Below are 22,032 nucleotides of genomic sequence, written 5' to 3' on the forward strand. Positions count from 1 at the left end.
CATCGCAGCCTGCAGCTAACTCGGACGTGGTTTGCGATGGATCCGCTTCCACAATAGCCTTCAATTCTTCATTATCAACTTGAGTCTCAGGCCGTCCACGGGGCTTGTTCTGCAGATCGAAATTTCCAGAACGAAAACGTTGGAACCAAAAACGAACTGTGTTTTCTTTTGCAACACGACCGCCATACACATCATTCACCCTTCGAGTCGTTTCCGCAGCACTAGTGCCACGGCGGAACTCGTACTCGTAAATAATGCGATATTTTAAGTTTTCCATTTTGAAAAATGAGTGACGCAAACAGAAAAAAACAGAAGAAAAAAAACAAATGAATGACGGTCATCGAACCACAAATACATGAGTCTATAGCTGTACAAATTTGAATTTGGAATTCCTTACCAAATAGGAGAAATTCGTGATTACAGTGGCCAGTACGAAAAACGCCAATTTCATATGTAAGGACCTAATATTTGTTCAGTGTACAATTTTAGTTTGTGATATTATTATCAAACGAAGTTAATAATTTTAAGGTGACATAAACATTCTTACGTCATCAACCTCAGTTACTTGGCACAAATTTTACTTCATTAAAATAAAAAAATCATGAAATTAAATGTCGCATATCTGTCAGTTAAAAAGTGTGAACATATTTCATACTTTCTTAGTTGTCACAGTGTTATAGTTGTTTATAACTCCGTACTATTTTACTATTAATAAAAAAATGTCTGCATGTCTCTTTTGTTGGTGTTAATTTTTCTTGTATATTACTTATTATTAATACTTCGTTCCTGTTTAGACTTATTATAAACTCTAACCGTAACATAATTACGCAAATACAATTTTCTTACATTAATTGCATGTGTACTTATGCTTATTATATAAAAAAGCATTTGGAACAGTACTGTAGCAAAACACAATAAATTACTTATGATATCAACTATAGACTATAGTAATATATACTTCAACCACTTCCCTTATCATATCAATGTATTAAAGCAATAAAAAACTTTAGTTATCGATGTAGTATCAAATATGTAGGTGTTAACATACCGCGAGCCTGATACCTGAAATATGTTTCATAAATCAATATAAATGTACCTTTTATGTGATCTAAATAATTAATCTCAAATAGTCAAGTTGTCGTACTCTCTTTAATTCCTAGTGCAGTTTATTTAAAATGTAACTATCAAACTGGATAGTCAATAATTCGATCAACCGATGGCGCTAATAAAAGAGATGCAAGAGTAAAAAATATTTATATTAATTACATCATTTATTTAGAATAAGATTTCATTTATATCAACGATAATTTTTTAAGTATTAAATATGTTTAAAGTAATAACTGGCCACCGAGAATACCTTAATTTAATAAAATAAAAAGTAATAAAGAGAGATTTAGGCGCGAAGTAGATTGCAAGATGTGATACGAACAAGGTAAGAAGCGTAACTAAATTGAATGTGCTCTTGTAATTTATTGTACATAGTGTTTAACAACGAAATAAAAAACATTATGAAATTGATGGTACCAGTTTACATTTATCCACAAACACTTTCTAACTTTATTTCAAATTAGTTGTCGCCCGGGACTCCGTCCGCGGGGAATTAAGAAAAAAACTTAATAAGTAGCCTATGTGTTCTTCCAGACTTTGTTCTACATCAGTGCCAAATTTAATTAAGATCCGTTAAGCCGTTTCGGAGATACCTTCAAACAAACATCCATCAATCCATTCATCCACTAAACATTCGCATTTATAATATTAGTAAGTTTTATTTGAACGTCACATTTACAATAACGATAGAAAGTATTACGAGAAGCTTCTTTACAAAAATGCAGTTTAAAGCAGCGATGTACCTACTTTCACTGTCAGGAAATGGTACATAAGAAAAAAAAAGCTGAGTTTTAACTGTACGGCTTTATTTTACAAATGTTGTTTGTTGACCCAATTTTAATTACATTGTCAACAACAATTTTGTGTTCGAACTCAACAACAAAGTTGTCAAACTTGGCCAACGAAGTAACATTGGCAGCAAGACATCGTAGACAACATTGTAGTCAATAGAAGAAACTTGTGCAATAGGGATTTGATATAAATAATAACGTTCTACTTTCTTGAGCCTAATTTTAATTTATTATTTATACTCGTATATTTATTCACGAGTACAAAGAAAGGCAACTCTTGTGATTTTAAGGTGAGATATTGTCCTTTTCCTTTTATACGGATAGAGTAAGTCAGAATTTCTTGGCCATTAAATGAATTACTACTTAATAATTACTAGTAAATATCTTAATAGTTACTAGTAAATATTAGATTACTAGATATTTACTTGTCACTAGTTATTAAGAATTGACATCTCTTTTTAAGATAACATATTTTAATCCCATTGGACTGAAAAAAGAAAATGTCAACCATTTATTCCTGACTTATTACGTTACGGATTTATTGACATGAGTCAGGATGGTCAAAGGCTAATATTCAGTAAATATTTTATTTGGTATGTTAGACATCTGTTGAGTAAAATCGGTATATACTCAGATCGTAACCCTTTATATGACGGTTTTATAGACAGCGGGTGTCACCATTAAACGCTTCAAATTAATCTGAATTGACGACTTGTAATTGTGACGACACGGTCAATGTTAGAGCTGTTAATACGTCAATAAAGTTGAATAACTTTTTATTGATGGGAAATAAAAATAACAGATGAAGGAACACTATTATGCTAAGCGTCCACAGGTCGGTTGCGGACGAATCGGACGTATCGCATAATACGGATTCAAATATGATCATGATGATGTCCTCCGTGACGTGATCCGTCAATGGCGAACCTTGCTATCCTGCTATCTCCGAGAGTGCGATCGGAGATGACTGGCAAATCCGAACTTAGTTAAATTAGGATTTAAACATACATAGTATGAAAAGTATACAAGTGCTTCCACTGATCTGCATCGCACTAACCGCATGTTACGGCATCTTTTCAATGCGTGTTTAATGACGTCATACGGAACGCCGAACTATGGGCCTAGCACGAATATTTGTGACAGTCGCCATCATATCGATAAAATTTGTACTGAAATTTGTGCAGCGCCCCTATGGCACGTAAAGTACACTAAAACATACTAATTTTGATATAATTGTTGATGATGACAGGATACGCAGGCAATTGTCACAATATTCGTGCTAGGCCCACTGATGACGCGACCCGCGCGCTTCTACGCATCTCGCTTTCCGTGCATTCGAAATTGTTTTTCCCTTTCCTTCATTCTCATTAATAAACGATCGCTAAGAAAATCCGAATGAAAGTGACATCGGCAATCCGATCGCTGCTGATGCAGAGGATACAGTATGAAAAAATAATATCCGATATCGACCTGTGGAAGCGTAGCATTAAAGCGACTAGTAACGGAAGGCATCAAAAAAAACTTGCGAGCCGTCATGGGACGCCTGGCAGATGTGAAACATCATGTGTGTACAAGTAATATGCATAAAATATCAAATATTATAATTAAATAAATAATAATAATAATGTATACCTCAGTATAGCGTGGCGACCCGTCGCCACACCGTACACTCTACTACACATAAAATATATATATGTATACCTTAGTATAGCTTGACGACCCGTCGCCACGGCAAGCGTCGCCACGCCAACGATTCGGTTTACAAGTGATCCTATAGATGTTTCAAATCAAAAGATTTCTGTTAACTTTAAACGTTTACGTCATCAGATAAAATTTTACAAAGAAAAATCCTACAAGTGCTAACCGTCTAAGAATTATTATTGGCAGCTACACAAAAGGTACTTGAGTTCTCGATGCTTAAAGGCGCCAGGAACATTTGGCGAGGAACATTGAGGCGTATTTATTGCACTTCTGATATCAAACGATTGTATGAGAACATACTCAATAATTTACGGCAAATGTTTGCTGTTACTTATTTTGATTTCATGTATTTCATCCATCTAACATATACTCGTGTTAAAATTAATATTAGGTCCTTACATATGAAATTGTCGTTTTGTATGGGAGGAACAAAAAGTCGAATATTTTTTAATATAATATATTTAATTAATCAAAGTATGAACCATTATTTTCTATGCACTTTTGCCATCTCATAGGTAGTTCATTGATCCCTTTACTAAAAAAACCAGTCGGATGGGAATCAATAAAATCTTTGAAGGCGATTTGGACTGCCCCATCGGAGTTGAATTTTTTCCCTTGCAAGAAGTTATCCAAATTTCGAAAAAAATGGTAATCTGTTGGAGCAAGGTCCGGGGAGTACGGAGGATGTCTTAGACTTTCCAATTGAAGCTCTTCTAATTTAGTAGCCGTCTGTTGCGCAGTGTGTGGTCTAGCGTTGTCGTGAAGCAGCAGTGGCGTGGAGCGATTGACCAGCCTAGGTTGTTTAGCCGCTAGCTTTTCCATCATGGTTTGCAATTGCTGACAATAGACATCAGCCGTAATAGTCTGGCCAGATTTGAGAAAACTGTAATGAACAATACCGGCACTAATCCACCAAACGCTTACAAGTAACTTTTTTGGGGTTAATTTTCGCTTGGGGCAGGATTTGGCTGGCTGGCCAGGATCCAACCATTGCGCTGAGCGCTTCCGATTATCGTAAAGAACCCATTTTTCACCACAGGTAATGATTCGATTTAAAATACCTTCATTATTGTGCCGGTTCAGTAATGTAACGCAACAGTCGACGCGCGTTTGCCGGTTTGCTTCAGTCAATTCGTGAGGTACCCACCTTTCAAGCTTTTTAATCTTCCCAATTTGCTTCAAGTGAATTAAAACAGTTTTATCACTAACATCGCAGCCTGCAGCTAACTCGGACGTGGTTTGCGATGGATCCGCTTCCACAATAGCCTTCAACTCTTCATTATCAACTTGAGTCTTAGGCCGTCCACGGGGCTTGTTCTGCAGATCGAAATTTCCAGAACGAAAACGTTGGAACCAAAAACGAACTGTGTTTTCTTTTGCAACACGACCGCCATACACATCATTCACCCTTCGAGTCGTTTCCGCAGCACTAGTACCACGGCGGAACTCGTACTCGTAAATAATGCGATATTTTAAGTTTTCCATTTTGTAAAATGAGTGACGCAAACAGAAAAAAACAGAAGAAAAAAAACAAATGAATGACGGTCATCGAACCACAAATACATGAGTCTATAGCTGTACAAATTTGAATTTGGAATTCCTTACCAAAGAGGAGAAATTCGTGATTAAAGTGGCCAGTACGAAAAACGCCAATTTCATATGTAAGGACCTAATACTTACTACGCTGGCGCAGCGACGTTAAAATTAATAAATCACTCAAATGTTTTTTACGCTATTGTGTTTTTATTTAAAATATGTTACTATTTTTAATTTATCGATAACGGTTAATGAATTGAACAGCTATCGGTTCAAAGAGCATTTTCATTTGGAATTCAGACAATGAACGCATACCAGGAACTTGATTTATGGCATCGGATTAGTGTTTGTTGTTTATAGAGCGGACAATTTGCAGTGTTCTCAGGATGGATCGCATTAGAATTTAATTGCCTAGCTTCTGAACTTAACAGAATTTTAAATTTGATTTTATATCAGATTTGATGGTTTTTAAATTAAAGTTTTCTTTATTAAAAAAAGTTATGATGTAACATTATTAAAATTAACGCAAACATCTTTTAAGACCTAATTTTTTTAATATTCAATAGAGTACATTCTGAACAACTCTACCTAGTTAAAGAGACAAATGCACATTAACTTATGATATATTTTTCTGTGCAATTAAAAAGATTTTATGCAAAAGTGTTTCAGAGTACCTCACGTAGCGAAACCTATCTCTCATAATGTGACGTGACCTGATTAAACTCTACTTCTTACAGGAATATGAAACTGATTAACATAATAATTCAATAAACGTAATACTTTATCTTGAGAAAGTGGCCATTGAACGTTATTATAGCGACTAAAGTGTTCGGGATGTGAAATTAAGTATCATTTAGAAATTGTTTCTTTATTAATTTCATACTAATCGGTAGCCATAAACTACAAAATAATAATTTGATTATAACATGTAATAAAATACATACGTTGTATTGAAACATTTACCTTTGTACCTATATATTACAGTTTGTTTTGTTGCAAAGTTTTTCCTTGACCTATTGCCATTCGACGTTTTATTAGATTTTGTTTCGGACAAAGGTTTTTCATTACATTGTTTATTGAAAATTTCTGGTTATTTTTTTAAACTTAATTTTTTGAACTGAATTGGAGAAGCATATTATATAATTAAGACAGAAATAAAAACTAAGACTGTATTTCGTTTATTTGCACATAATTTATTAGCACTTTTAAAATAAATTTATTTGTAGTAAGACTTTGACGCGGAGTAATTTCTTCCATTAATTTTTTTAGGAGCGAAAGAGGAAGTAATAAGAAAAATCGGTTAATATTTATCAATTAAGCGAAAATTGTTCATTGAACCGAGACGCTACAAAGAAATTAATGCTTTAATAATTTTAATGTTCAGGAGAAATGCAAAGATTTATTTTACTAGTTTTCAAAGTCGAAAATGCTTCCTTATTTTATAATTAACTAAAATTAACATTAAGATTTCACTAATTAAATTAAGGTCTTTACTTAACTCTTTACTGTTATACTGTTTACTTACACTGGTATTCTCTTTTCGTCGAGTAGACAGTTAAGTATTGTATTTCTATAAAAAATGTTAATTGACAAAATATCTAATTTTTAGCTTCAAAAAGCAGGAGGTTATGTATTACTTTACTAGTATACAAAGTTACGTGACAAAGAATGAAAAATTAAGAAATTACTATTACAAGTTTTGTGTACTAAAAATATTTAGCAAACAACCGAAACGCATTGTTTTGTTCAAATTCCTCGACAAATTCAATTTATCATTTGTCAAACGCAGCACATCCAAATTGAATTAAAACTAACAGTTTGTCCGTGACTGTAAAGTGTTCATTTTAATTTTGGGTCTATATCGAATGGAATTTTGAAAACTATTCTTTATTTCTTTGTTGCAGAATCATGGATCCTGAAATAATAATGGAAGAGATGGAACTTCAAACCACGCCTAGCACTTCTCTATACACGACAATCTACCCAGCCTATGATAATCAAAGCTCCTGGAACAACATAACCAATGTTAAAGAACAAAGCGTAAATTATTACTATTTTTTCGATGTAAGTATTTAACTGTTGCACAAAATAAACGTGCACATTACAACTAGAAATCTAGTTGTCTACCTAGATATAGGCACATAACTTTTTTTATACCACTTTTTCACTAAGTTATTAAATGCACGTTTCAGGCCGCGCGCGACTTATATTTTATATTAGTTATGATCGCGACACTGTATTTGGTAAAGATTGCTTGTAAAAATATATAAATCGGGCGCTGCTTGTACTGCTGGTGAAAAAGCAGTCCTACTGAAATACATGATACTGTAGAACTCCAATGTCGTGACACATGTATTAATATACAGTCGACCCAGGATGAGCGATAACTGGATAAACCAGAAACCTCTATAAGCGAGAATCAATGCTAGATTCTGACAGACATCCTCTGTAAGCGAGAAACTCGAATTAGAGGCAAATCTTTAAGCGAGAAAAATTTTGCGGTTATTTCGACTCTCGCTTATGCAGGTTCGATTGTATATTGTCATGTCTCGGATTCTTCTTGAGATCTGACACTATTGTAGTGTCACGTCAGTTGAATTCTACGGACACCTGTAACAGTTGGTAACAACAATGTGCGTTGTTGACAAAAACATTTTCGTCCGGACAGTGGGTTTGATAGCACTATCAATATCGTCGCACGATACGCCGAGAGAGCGTCCATTACGCGATTAAATCCCTTCACGTTTACTGCCTACTTAATCCGCCTGAAAATGTAGTGGGTGTGGGATTGATTTGCTTTCATATCCCCCGACGTATGTTTCAAGGGCTTGGCTATAGTCGAAATAACATTTCATTTGACGTCATATTTTCGTTTCATAACTTCTGTAATTACTTAATTGTTAAGACATTTAACCACCACAATAATATTTTAAAAATGTATTTTATGTTATCTAGGCATTCGTAAATACATATCGTAGAAAAGCAAATAATATCAAACCACTAGGGTGAAAATTTCTTGAATAGCAAAATAAATATCCGATATAATTTTGTTCATGACTCGAATTCAAACAACGCGACCGCTATTTGACTTTTTAGAGGCAGGACCTGTAAAGCGCGCTTTACCATTTTATATATAAAAACGAAAACGAACAATAAGTTTTAAAATTACTTGTTTTGTGTGTGTAAATTTTTAAGTCAGTATGTTTAAATAATGACGTTTCAATTTTATGAAGTGTAAGCATGATGCACATTTGTGATTTTCAACTTACCTCAACCCCACGTAAAATGGCAGAATTTATTTAGTACTACAGCTCCTTGCCTAGTCCGTTTTTCTACAGTCAATGCGACCGCCATATATTTAGAGCGTATCGACAGTTGCGCGAACAACCGACAATTCTAAGCCACATGTTGGAAAGCTTCAATTATTTGCGACGCAATTCGAGTTAACTGTATTCGTTATATTACCATAGTGTAATAGAAATTTTGATTAAGTACTAATTAAATATCAATTCATATTTAATTGTTCAATAATAACTTAAGTAGTTATTTGATTATATTTGAGAATTGTAGATATCGTTGATAGGGAATAAATAGAAAAAAGAAGATAAACGGTGATTTATGGATAAATATTTGTATAAAAATTCAGACTGATAGAGATAGAGAGAATTTTTTTTGTTTAGATAGTCTTATAAATGAAGAGCGTCGGAACAAAAACCGATTTATCACATTGTTTTTTTTGGAAAAGTGTAAAAAGATGACCAATTTCATGATTCACAATCAATTGGCATGAAAAAAAAGAGTCAAAATGTGATTTATTGGTTTTTGTTCCGACGCTCCTCAAATTAAAACTATAGAATCGTGTTTTAGTTTGCTATTCGGATCGATTCGATCAGATCAGCTCGGCTTCTTTTGAAGCAATTGTAAACAAAAATTATGAAAAGAAATAAACGAAAAAAACACATTATATGTAAACAAAATTGTTACATGATCGATTTTTTTATCTCAGCTAATATATATATGAATGTTTTTTTCCAGACGGTACAATTTACGGTGATGTGGGTGCTATTTGTCCTAATTGTGCTGCTAAATTCTTCAGTAATAGCTGCCTTGCTCTGCACCAACGCGAGGAAAAGCAGGATGAACTTCTTCATCATGCAATTGGCGGTCGCAGGTTAGTAAATTTAATTGTCATAACACTTCTATAAAAATTGTAATAAAAAAAAAAACTTGAGAAGTGTCAAGGGACACCCGGATGGAACGAGGTTCCTTTCGATTAATTAGTGAAGGAACCAATGTTTATTCTATGAATAAAAAACTTAAGTCTTCACAAGAAGTACATTTTATTTCTATGAATTCGTTATATATTGTCACGTCGTTGCCATGGTGAAGTAGCGCTCATTCGTCGTTAACATACTTACTATAGCAAAAAGTGTCGTGACAACTTTTCGTAAGAATTTTTTTCGTCTAGCCGACTTTCCCAACGCGCGATAAGGAACTTCATTCCAAAAAAAAAAACAATTTAAAGTTATAATATACAAAAATAATAAGTAGGAAATATAGTAGTTTATAGGTACACAGTTATTCCGCACAAGTGTCTCACAAATAAATAATGCTTGATTTACGATTGTGACAAAGCTGTTACAGAACATTCAACGTTAACATTTTTACTTGACCCTCGGGAGCTGCGCGTACGGAAATAAAAACCAACTTTATTGTTACACTTCTTTGTGATTGACCTCCCGAAGGATTAGTCAAAATGACGCATATTTTTCTTTCTGAACAAGGAAAATATATAAACATGTTATACCTATAATTAAGTTTTTATTTCATATAATGAATTTAATTCAAAGAATTCATTCTTACATATTCAATTTATATTTTGCGTCATATATTCACCAAAAAAAACTGAACATAAACAAAAAGAGTTACATCTTTAATAGATATAATAACACTTTTCAGCGCATGGTTCAAAATGTGATGTGGCATCATGTGATGTGATATTACTTATTTATACGACTACGTCCCTAATTCGTTCAGTAACCTCATTGTTTTCTCTAACGCATTAAAATATTTTTACTATTATATTTATATGTAAATAAACCTTTCAAGGATAACGTTTGAATAAATACGTATACATTTTAAGTATAATTTTTGTAGAAAGCATTTACTTAGTCATTGATATGGAGAGGCTCAGCTATTTAGTGGAGTACGATTGAATTACTGAGGACTATCGAAATTTATTTACGGCCTCTTCACTGATTGCTATTAGTCAGCGCTATTATATCCAGTAAGATATTTACTGAATATATTATCTTTTTGTTAATACTATTACGGACAAGGAAGAAAATCCCTTGAACAGATTCATTAAAGAAGAAAACCTAGACATAAAATATTAGAATAATTACTGAAATTAATAGATGTATACATGCTCCAGTAGTTTTAAATATCCCATTTCGTTTTGGATCAATCATATCATCTACATTTAGCATTCCAAGGTCGATGACTTTCTAAAATTTGATAGGAACCCTGGGGGCTTAGTACGAAAATATGCGAAAAAGTGTTCATCACGTCATCAACAAAATTTGTATCAGATTTGTACAGCGTAATCCCTTTTCGGGCGTAAAGTATAACTACAGATCTTATAAAAGTTTTGTTGATGACGTTTTGAAATACTCTATGCAAATTTTCGTACAAGGCCTCTTGCTATCAAAAAATCTCTCTTAAAAATGAAACCAGTAATTTAATTACGTAACTAGTATACAAGAGGTATAAAATTATAAAAATACCAGTGAGTTTTTTAGCGATATCATTATTAAAACCGCATTCTTTGTTGTATGTTCTTGTCGTATTTCAAATTCTATCTTGTACATAAAATTTAAGCTTTTCTGAAGATGCAAATCGTACCGCTTTACGAGTTCCCTTGTATGAGGAAAGTACTAAAAGATGTGTAGTGAAATACTAAAATTTAGCTGATATCACCACAAAAATTTAGTATTTTTCTTAACAAATACAAAGTATACTCGTAAAAGATGACATAAAGGCCAAGTTGAACGTACTAAGAGCAACGATGTGTAAAATTGTTCTACGAAATTATTATGATCTAGAAGCGAGGCGGAGAACATCATTACGGCTTGCCTTACTTCAAATTACTTCTTTGAATAACCTTTCTGAATTTTATATTCACTGGTAAAATACGTAGTTTATATTCAACCCTTAGTTTAAATATGTTGAAAAATTGAGCTTTAACTTTTATAGAATACTAGCAGTCGCCTGCAACTTCGTCCACGCGGACTTAAAAAATCTCGTAATAAATATAGGCTATATCACTAGTGTACTTTTCGAACTGTGAACGAATTTTTTAAATTGGTTCAAACGAATAATCTAATCTTTCCTCTTTATAATACTAGTAGAGATATTGCAAAACTAAGTATCGTTGTTGTAATTTTGTTTCTTATCTTTCGAAGAAAAAGGTACAGCATTACTTTCAAAGGGTTCAGTACCAATCTCTACTTTAACCCTTTTGATTTGTGTGATTTGATGGACTACTTAATAATTTCTAGTACAAAAAACAAATGCAAACTTTCATTGTTATTCAACATTGAGGAATCCGAATTTTCTAACTTTCTTTTCTTATATGTGGTTAGATTTCTTGGAACTAAGCAGGTTATATTTCTTGTGGAATAATTTTATTACACGACTTTATATGACATGACAGCTTATTTCCTAACTGGCATAGAAACATTTATTCGGGTAGTTGATAACAGTAAAACGTAAGGTCGAAGTCCAGCAAATGTTTTTCTTGTGAGATTTCGCGAACTCGAGGATAAGCTTGCTATAACAAATTCATGGTATTCCAAAGCTTTTCGGATCGTTTCCGACGCTTTATTCAATTTATTATCTTTTGGAAAAGATTTGTATGTTTCGGATTTGATTTATTGTTTTTCGCTTTTATTGTTCTTACTTATTACTATTATTAGAAAAATTTAATGCGGAAATAGAAGATGTAAGGAGTATAGTACAACTGATTTACTTGGCCTTGTGTTCGAATTACTAAAATTGAAACAATTATACTGTAATTCTATACGAGAAATATTAAATATAGAAAAATATGCTATAAATAATATTAAATTATTTGTAACAAAAATATATTCTAACGTACCAGTGATATTATCCCATGTCAAACCAGTTGTCCAGATAAACATTTCAAAAATCTCATTAAGTCCGGGTCAACTTCGGTATAATGTTTATATAAAACGTATACAGCCTATACTTTTTAATTTTCAGTAATTTAAAAAATTGGTTAATAATATTTACATCAGTAAAAGTTACAGAATACTCGTGGAAAGTAAAGTTGATATCTCTGTAAAAATTGAAACCTGTATGTAGCACTTTAGATAAAAAATTCTATGATATTTACATTAATAATTTCATCGTATTCTAATAACTACTACTTGTTAACCCTTGGACTTCCCGAACGATTATATTTTTTTTCTAAATCAAAAGACAAAGTTTCTTTGCGGCCAGTATGCCACCTCTATGGCAGAATGCAAACTCCTTATCTACCAAACAGGATGAATACGTAAGTCTTCACTTAACAATCTCTACAATATTTTGGAAATAACTGGTTACATCTGGTTAAATATATTTCGCTAACGCACAAGAAAACACCACGAGGTTTTCAACAGAATATTATTATAATAACAAAAAATATTATAAATAAATTTTATACTCTACGAAAGTATATTTACTCATTTTAAACATATCCGCGTGTGGGATAACAGATTTTCATCGCCTCTATCGTTTTTCCATCAGTACAACCTTATTTATGTCGGAATATGAAGTAACGCCTTGTTAAAATAACGCATACGTAAATAAACTTGTATTGTACAATGTTTTCATGTGTATCGTAAATTACACAAATTCTGTATCTTGTAGTACGTACGTTTGAACATGTTTTATAGTTTTTGATGTGAAACTTCTGTACAGATTTATATATTTGGATTTCTCTGTCACAAAAAAGCGTTACGGCCGTTTTTTATGGTTGTTATTAATTTGTAGCTCCCGTCCTGATTTTTAGTTAGTACTTTTTGACTAACAGTTATTTTTTTTATTACCAAATTTTTACATTATTAACTATTATTCATTCATTACTTTAAAATGTTTGAAACTTAACTTATTGTAGCTTTTCATTTTATCGATGCATGAAAATAAAAAACAAATCTGCACATTAATCGAAATGTTTGAAGAATCAATATAAAAACAATAAAATAAAAGGATAGCTTTCTAAATTATAAAAGATATAAATTCTAAATCAATCCAATTTATCTTTCGCATAACTCGCAATTCGCAACAAGTTTTAACAGTTTTTTTTTTTACAATCGTAAACGTCGTTTTTATTGCTATAATGCAGTTTTCTCGCCATAAAAATGTCAGACGTGGGCTGAAACGTGCTAATTTTATCTGAATCTGTCTTGTTAGCTAGATATTTATGGAGGACCATTCACCTCTATTATACCATTGAAATAATGGTCCATTAAAGTTTGCCAAGTTAATTAAATTACAGCCTCGGGAAAAAATCTATTAAGCGAAGATAATTACAAAATACTTCGCCAGTCTAACTGTGATTACATTAAATAAATTTATGTAAAATCCTGAGAAAATTGTACATTTTATTGTAAATAAACTGTTTTTTTTGTATCTTTGGAGGAATTGAAAGACGTAAGTTTATTTGGACTACGGCTTATATTATATGAAATTTATATTAGCTGTTTACAAGATAAATTATACAAAGTAACTTGTATTTATTTCTAAAAACTAAAATCATCATCATCAGCTCACTATTCGTCCCCACCGAGGGGCTCGGAGCCTACCCTAAGTTAGGAGTGACTAGGTCATAGTAAACCACGCTGGCCCAGTGTGGGTTGGTTGACTTCGCACATATCGCTGAATTTCTTCTCAGATATGTGCAGGTTGCATCACAATGTTTTTCTTCACCGTAAGAACGTCGGATAAATAGTACGTATGTAAATCGAGTATAGAAAAACATTGGTACATGACGGGATTCGAACCCAGGACTAAACAAATCAAGTGCTCAACCCCTGAACCACCAACGCTCTAGTAAAATAATTCTGTTTAGTAAAATAACTGTTTCAAATTTTACAAAAATTACTTAGTAAAAGTACTGTCAATATTTAGACTAATATCACACATTCTCTGGAATAGTAATGGTGGCGTAGCGGAAATGAAGAAAATTTATTATACAATAGTGAGAAGGAGTTTCTGTGGGAAACGCTCATGGTTTGTAATAATCATAGATCATGTTATTGATGACAGTTTCCTGAGGGTCAAAGTGGGTTATAGACTCGTTATAAACATATATTTATTTAGTTAATAAAATTGGAGTTTCCGTATGTAAAATCGAAAAATTCGTATTTCGTGTCCGGAATGTTTTTATAAACCAATTTTTAAAATTTTTGTGTTTCTGTCCCGAAGCCACATTTGTCCTGGATAATCTCCGAAACAGGTGGGACGATTTTGACGGGACTTTAACTGGAAGGTTGATGATATGTGCGGGCATATATATATATAAGTAGTCTGACGTTTTTGACCGCTAGTTTTTATGATATCACTTGAGTGCCCACAGACAATATAAAATTGTGTTTTTATTTATAATCTTATAATTTACATGATAATTCAATTTGTTGCAGATCTCTTCGTTGGATTGATTTACGTATTTGTTGATATAATTCAGAAGATAACAATCACTTGGTATGCTGGCGAGTTTATGTGTAAAATAGTAAAGTTCCTTCAGGTAAGTTCATTTTAAAAAATTATTCTTTTTTATATAGGTATATTTCTAAAATTCTAACTGTAAATTTTTTTTTTTAAATTAAGGTGTATAATAATAATTATAATAATAATTATGTTGTGAGTATCAAAATCCCTTTCTAGATCAATGTACAGTAATGAAATAATTAGATGGAACTGCTCACTTGTTATGTAAAGTAACTATAGTTATATAAAGTGAAGTTACCGAAATCAATCTGCAAACAAGTTCCGACGGAAAACCACAAACGTGAAATGAAAGAGATTCCATCGTAATAAGTCGGAGGGTGAATTCCAATTAGTCACGTTTCCTTATAACGTTAATTTAGAAACTAAAGAAAATTATTAATCTCCTCGAAAAAATTAATCTAAAACATCACGCTATAAGATTACTAATTTAAATATGTCTGAATAGAAAGCATACAGTATTCATTTATGTGTTAGAAACAGTCTATGGCAGGCATTATCAGAGCACTATTATTCTATTAAAGCTTCATCATCATGAACGTAATTGATACATACAAAAGTACATTGAATTTTATTTTAGTATAGAGAATATTTTCTAAACTGTGGAAGGTCTATGTACACCGATATAGACTGATGATGAAGAAGATTTAAAATGTACTTAAAATGTGTTGTAAAAAATAAATCTAAAATACGGTACAGTGTAATTACGTAAACCATTACTGAATTGTTGCTGAAGGCGTGAAATTGTCTCAAACGATTTGCATTTTATTGCTTCCAAGTATAAGTGCGGAGAATTTCTAAGACTATATTTTGTTCTATATCTAAATCTGTGTTTAAAAGAAATAATCTGAGATGGACATGTCATGCATTCCATGATTATTATAAACATTTTGATAGACAAACTAGACATGTTGTGGAATGAGCATGAAACTGACTGACTGACTGTGAATTGAAATATAACAAAGGTTGTTTGTTTTTTTTATATCAATACATGGCAAACGAGCAAGTGGCAACTTGAATTGACCGAAATAGAGAAGCGATCCATAGATATTCGCAATTGGAGATGCATTGCCTTTAATCGACGGAGGAGGAGACGCCCAGAAAGAGAATATATTTCCTTTTCCTATACCTCCATCATATACACTTACCCTACCCATCTTTTCCTTATAAGAAAAAGGAAAGAGGACTAAAATTTTAAGTTAAATTAAATACATGATGCGGGATCCAAACCTGGGACGGTTAATTCATACTGTTGTAATTTGGGACCTTCTTATAAAACAGCTGTCGGTATAAAATCTAGGAAAAGAGATTAATGGACAAGTAAATGCTGATATTGGAAAATACTTATCAAAAGTTTAACGTCGGAAATCGTGGAAGCGTTGAAGAAACGGACTGCAAATCTCTGGTTCTTGATTCTATAACTTTGCGATTATAAAAGTTATTTCAATCAATCATATTTGAGATCGATGTCTCACTAAATGACAATTTTATTAGTGTTACATTTAAATTATAATGTTCTGAGAAACAACTACAATTTGTTAATATCAGAAAATTTTATTTTTGTTACAGGCGGTGGTTATGTATGCGTCTACATACGTTCTCGTGGCATTGAGTATAGATCGTTGTGACGCAATTACTAATCCTATGAACTTTTCTGGAAGCTGTAAGTATACATTATAGTTCAGTATTAGTTTTTTTTTAATTCAACGCAGGTGAAAAGACGCATAAAGCTAATACCATAGCTATAAAAAAATTAAAAGGAAAAAGCTTGCTTTATAATAGGCTAATTACATCTACCGATTAGAGTGGCGAGCCTACTTCAGCTGAGCGCTCAGTATTTGTAAACATATTGTCGAGAGCTCGGCAGTGCGCTCGGCCTAGCAACAGGAAGACAAACACTCGGACCCAATTTTATTTCCTAGGATAGCTAGTTTAAAATACAATGAAAAGTAAATCATATAGAAACGATGGAAACTATAGTTTAAGTCATTTCCACTATAAATAACTAAAAATGTTAAATAAAAATAACTTGAGAGGTGCCAAGGGACACCCGGATGGAACGAAGTTCCTTTCGATTAATTAGTGAAGGAACCAATGTTTATTCTATGAATAAAAAACTTAAGTCTTCACAAGAAGTACATTTTATTTCTATGAATTTTCGTTATATATTGTCACGTCGTTGCCATGGTTACTATAGCAAAAAGTGTCGTGACAACTTTTCGTAAGATTTTTTTCCGTCTAGCCCCATTTCACAACGCGCGATAAGGAACTTCGTTCCAAAATGTTACAGTTATACTCGTAATATTTCTCAAAGCACTTTTATGTTTAAATGTAAGTTAAGTATGTTGTCACAACTTAATGTTTATTATCATTTATCTTAACAACCTTAAAAAAAAATTAAAAACAGAAATGGCACATTTTTAAAAGCAACATGATGTTTTCCTGTGAAATTTTATAAGAATTAAACGATATTTTTTTAAGATTAAACATTATTTTGAAGACCTTGCTTATAAGTGTAAGAAATTAAGATAACAGTAGTGTTTTTAATGCATGCAGGCATATTGTACGTATCTTTTTTTATTCTGCCCTGACGAAGTTGCGACCGACCGCTAGTTAATTTTAATTTTCTTTTGTGATGTTAGCAATGAAAATGAAATAAATTCGAAATTTTTATTTTCGCTTACGACAAAGTCAATTATAAATGTACCAAAATCGCATAGATATAAACGAAATGGAATTCAAACTTTATAGCAAATTTAATTGGCAAAGAAACAAAATTGTCTCGTAATTTTTATGACACAATCAATCGAGATATGTACTTGGTCTTCTGAATTTAAAAGATAACATAAAATGTTAAATTAATCCAGAAACACTAACTTTAATTTAAAAAAAAAAATAAGTAAAATCAAAGTTCTGTGAATATTTAAAAATACGTGGTGAGAGAGTTTTGAGAGTTTTTAATTTTTTTAAATTAGTGATACTAAGTTTTTTTTTATTTAATGATCTATTATGAGTATTTACTCTATCTACTAGTCTATTTAGACAATAATATTATTTATGGTACATTTATCCGGTGTCGGCACCGACTAGTTTCGAAGTGACAGGCGACAATACCAGTCCCACTCACCCTGATGAAGGGCCCCCGATGGACTCGAAACTAGTCGGTGCCGACACCGGACAAATGTACATGAGTGTTTTAGCCGTTTCCTATTTTAGTTAATGATAATGTCTCACGAAAGTTTGAATAATTTAATTATTTATGGTATGCCGATAAAGCATGTGCTTAAAATAGGGATTCAGTCAGCCATGAAATTTTATGTTGTGGAAACTTTATTAGAGACAATACCGTTTGTTTACAAATGCTATGTTAATATTAATTAATATCAGACGTGTGTTGACTCTTTCATCTAAACTTCCGTATAGATATACATAGTTCAGCGGATACAAAACTGTTCCGCTATAATTATTTCCACGTAATATCTTTTTGGGTAAACTGTTTCGTCTCAGTTAGTCTTTCAGAATATATTCCTCGATTCACAAATTCTTCGAATTTGAATTTGTTTTTGATTAAACAAGTTTTAATTAACACAACCGAACTAATTATTTATTTAATTACAGGGAACCGCGCTAGAGGTCTAATAGTATCAGCCTGGCTTATAAGCATCATTTTCTCAATTCCACTTTTGATTTTGTACGAGGTTAAAGAAGTTCAAGGTACATACGTTTTTTTTATTATAGCATTATTTCATTTTTTACTGTAACAACCCATCGTTCGTTTATTATTTCAAGGAACAATATAGACCAGCAGGTCAATTCGGGGATCATTCAATACATTTTAATTATGTTTTTTTTTTTGCTACCTAACTAAAACCAGGTCTTTTAAAACTGGTCAACATTTTTATAGTTCAAACATTTTAGTAAAGGTCTGATTTTTTTTTTATTAATTTGTAATTTTCCGTCTCCCAGGCCAGTTACAATGCTGGATAGATTTGGGAACTCCTCGAAGATGGCAGATATGGATGTCTATGGTGTCGGTGATGATATTTGTTCTACCAGCTTTGGCTATAGCAGCTTGCTATGCGGTCATAGTGTTGACTATTTGGACCAAGAGCAAGGCCGTAGTTATGAGCCCACCTATCAACTCCCGAAGGACTAAGACTATGAGGAACGGTGAGACTTCTTTAAGAATTCTAGATGTAAAAATCTAAAATATAATGTATAAACATAATTACTATGTGAAAGATTGAACATCAATGAAAACTTCTGGATTTAGTTGTAAAAATGAACTCACAAAATATCTATTTCAAGTTATTAAACTAGTGTCTAGACAGAAAAATAACAAGATGGAGGACAAATGGCAGAAATAGCAAGTTATTTGTTATTGATATAAATTGTGTGATATTTATTTTCTGAAAAAAAAAAACATCGTAAATTAACACTGTTTTATTTTTTTTTATTTTTACTTCCAGGTCAAGTAGAATGCGATCCAGATTCAAGACGCGCCAGTTCCAGAGGTCTAATACCGCGAGCGAAGATTAAAAGTGTCAAAATGACTTTCGTTATTGTATTTGGTGAGTCCCATTAATTGATTTGGCTAAGACATTGATACTGAATATGGCAATTTTAATCTACAGTAAATTGTTCTGATAACGAACTTATCTATTTATCTATATATTAGGTCCTTACATATGAAATTGGCGTTTTTCGTACTGGCCACTTTAATCACGAATTTCTCCTCTTTGGTAAGGAATTCCAAATTCAAATTTGTACAGCTATAGACTCATGTATTTGTGGTTCGATGACCGTCATTCATTTGTTTTTTTTTCTTCTGTTTTTTTCTGTTTGCGTCACTCATTTTACAAAATGGAAAACTTAAAATATCGCATTATTTACGAGTACGAGTTCCGCCATGGCACTAGTGCTGCGGAAACGACTCGAAGGGTGAATGATGTGTATGGCGGTCGTGTTGCAAAAGAAAACACAGTTCGTTTTTGGTTCCAACGTTTTCGTTCTGGAAATTTCGATCTGCAGAACAAGCCCCGTGGACGGCCTGAGACTCAAGTTGATAATGAAGAGTTGAAGGCTATTGTGGAAGCGGATCCATCGCAAACCACGTCCGAGTTAGCTGCAGGTTGCGATGTTAGTGATAAAACTGTTTTAATTCACTTGAAGCAAATTGGGAAGATTAAAAAGCTTGAAAGGTGGGTACCTCACGAATTGACTGAAGCAAACCGGCAAACGCGCGTCGACTGTTGCGTTACATTACTAAACCGGCACAATAATGAAGGTATTTTAAACCGAATCATTACCTGTGATGAAAAATGGGTTCTTTACGATAATCGGAAGCGTTCAGCGCAATGGTTGGATTCTGGCCAGCCAGCCAAATCCTGCCCCAAGCGAAAATTAACCCCAAAAAAGTTACTTGTAAGCGTTTGGTGGACTAGTGCCGGTATTGTTCATTACAGTTTTCTCAAATCTGGCCAGACTATTACGGCTGATGTCTATTGTCAGCTATTGCAAACCATGATGGAAAAGCTAGCGGCTAAACAACCCAGGCTGGTCAATCGCTCCACGCCACTGCTGCTTCACGACAACGCTAGACCACACACTGCGCAACAGACGGCTACTAAATTAGAAGAGCTTCAATTGGAAAGTCTAAGACATCCTCCGTACTCCCCGGACCTTGCTCCAACAGATTACCATTTTTTTCGAAATTTGGATAACTTCTTGCAAGGGAAAAAATTCAACTCCGATGGGGCAGTCCAAATCGCCTTCAAAGATTTTATTGATTCCCGTCCGACTGGTTTTTTTAGTAAAGGGATCAATGAACTACCTATGAGATGGCAAAAGTGCATAGAAAATAATGGTTCATACTTTGATTATTTAAATATATTATATTAAAAAATATTCGACTTTTTGTTCCTCCCATACAAAACGCCAATTTCATATGTAAGGACCTAATATATAAAAGAAAGTTGTGTTAGTTACACCATTTATAACTCAAGAACGGCTGAATCGATTTGACTGAAGATTGGTGGGCAGGTAGCTTAAAACCAGGAAACGGACATAGGATAATTTTTACCCCGTTTTCTATTTTTTATTCCGCGCGGACAGAGTCGCGGGTAAGAGCTAGTTTATAATAAATACTGAAACTGATAAATTGGCACCACAAATTACGGGCAATTATTATTAAATGCTCTTTTTAAAGAAAATAAGCTATACAATGCCAACTCCGACTTTTTCGTAGTACTTCTTGAGATCTACAATTATGTCGTACATCTTTTTTTATAACTTTAAAGGAATATCATCAAGTCAAAAAAAGAACATCAAACAGAAGTGTAAAAAATCGAAAAATGTAGTCGTAATAAGCATCAGTAGAAAGTGTTAGTTAATAAGATTTCTAGCTTATTTTCGTTTGTTGGTTTATATTTATACAGTTGTGATTACGTAGTGTTAATAAATGTGTTAAAAATATAAAATCAGTCTGGATTTCAAAACATAAATAAACTATGAAATACGTTTGACTGTAAAAAAAATAATTTGTCTGTTCTGTTCTAACAGGAAACGAGTTTACGACCTCTGTTGCATAAGACATATGGCCATTAAACGTGTCTGTTAAATTATGAATTTTCTTTTTTATTTGACCTTTTTTCCAAGATCAAATAATTTTTAGGAGAACATGGTCTTTTCCGTCTACTCTTACTTAATTTATATTTAAATTTTTTTAGTTTTATTTCTTCAACAAATCGTAAACTTTTTATGATGTTTTCTTTCCTTTCCATTTGTCACTTTCAAAGCGAATTTTATTTTAGATCTTTTAATTTCTTTTGAGCTCATTGAAAGATTTATCAACTTTGATGTTCTTTCGGAAGACGTTGCGCTTATTACATAATACACTAAAATGTTTATTTTGTTTATATTATAAGATAAATATTCGTTGCATGTAAATTATTATGAACCTGAAAAAAAATACAAATAAGCGTAAGAAAACTATTAAGTAAACTGCTATCGAACAAATTAACTACATGGCGCACAAATCACAATAACTTGCGGTAATGATTTCCAAGAAATCATCCTAGTTCCTCATAATTTTTTCTTGTGGACT

The 22,032-nt window shown here is 32.6% G+C and overlaps 1 protein-coding gene across 1 annotated transcript in view; it reads left to right on the plus strand.

Moving 5' to 3' along the window:
* Window positions 1–22,032, plus strand: part of LOC106714461 (cardioacceleratory peptide receptor-like) — a 38,002-nt gene that overhangs the window by 14,536 nt on the left and 1,434 nt on the right. Inside the window, exons 2-8 of the mRNA XM_045678278.1 lie at window positions 7,040–7,199; window positions 9,171–9,306; window positions 14,843–14,946; window positions 16,497–16,590; window positions 18,546–18,641; window positions 18,894–19,097; window positions 19,397–19,498. Coding sequence (XP_045534234.1) covers window positions 7,044–7,199; window positions 9,171–9,306; window positions 14,843–14,946; window positions 16,497–16,590; window positions 18,546–18,641; window positions 18,894–19,097; window positions 19,397–19,498 — 892 coding nt within the window. The 5' untranslated portion in view covers window positions 7,040–7,043. The remainder of the gene's footprint in view (window positions 1–7,039; window positions 7,200–9,170; window positions 9,307–14,842; window positions 14,947–16,496; window positions 16,591–18,545; window positions 18,642–18,893; window positions 19,098–19,396; window positions 19,499–22,032) is intronic.

Source organism: Papilio machaon, chromosome 6 (genome assembly GCF_912999745.1).
Source record: "Papilio machaon chromosome 6, ilPapMach1.1, whole genome shotgun sequence".
In the NCBI taxonomy this organism is placed as follows: Eukaryota; Metazoa; Arthropoda; class Insecta; order Lepidoptera; family Papilionidae; genus Papilio; species Papilio machaon.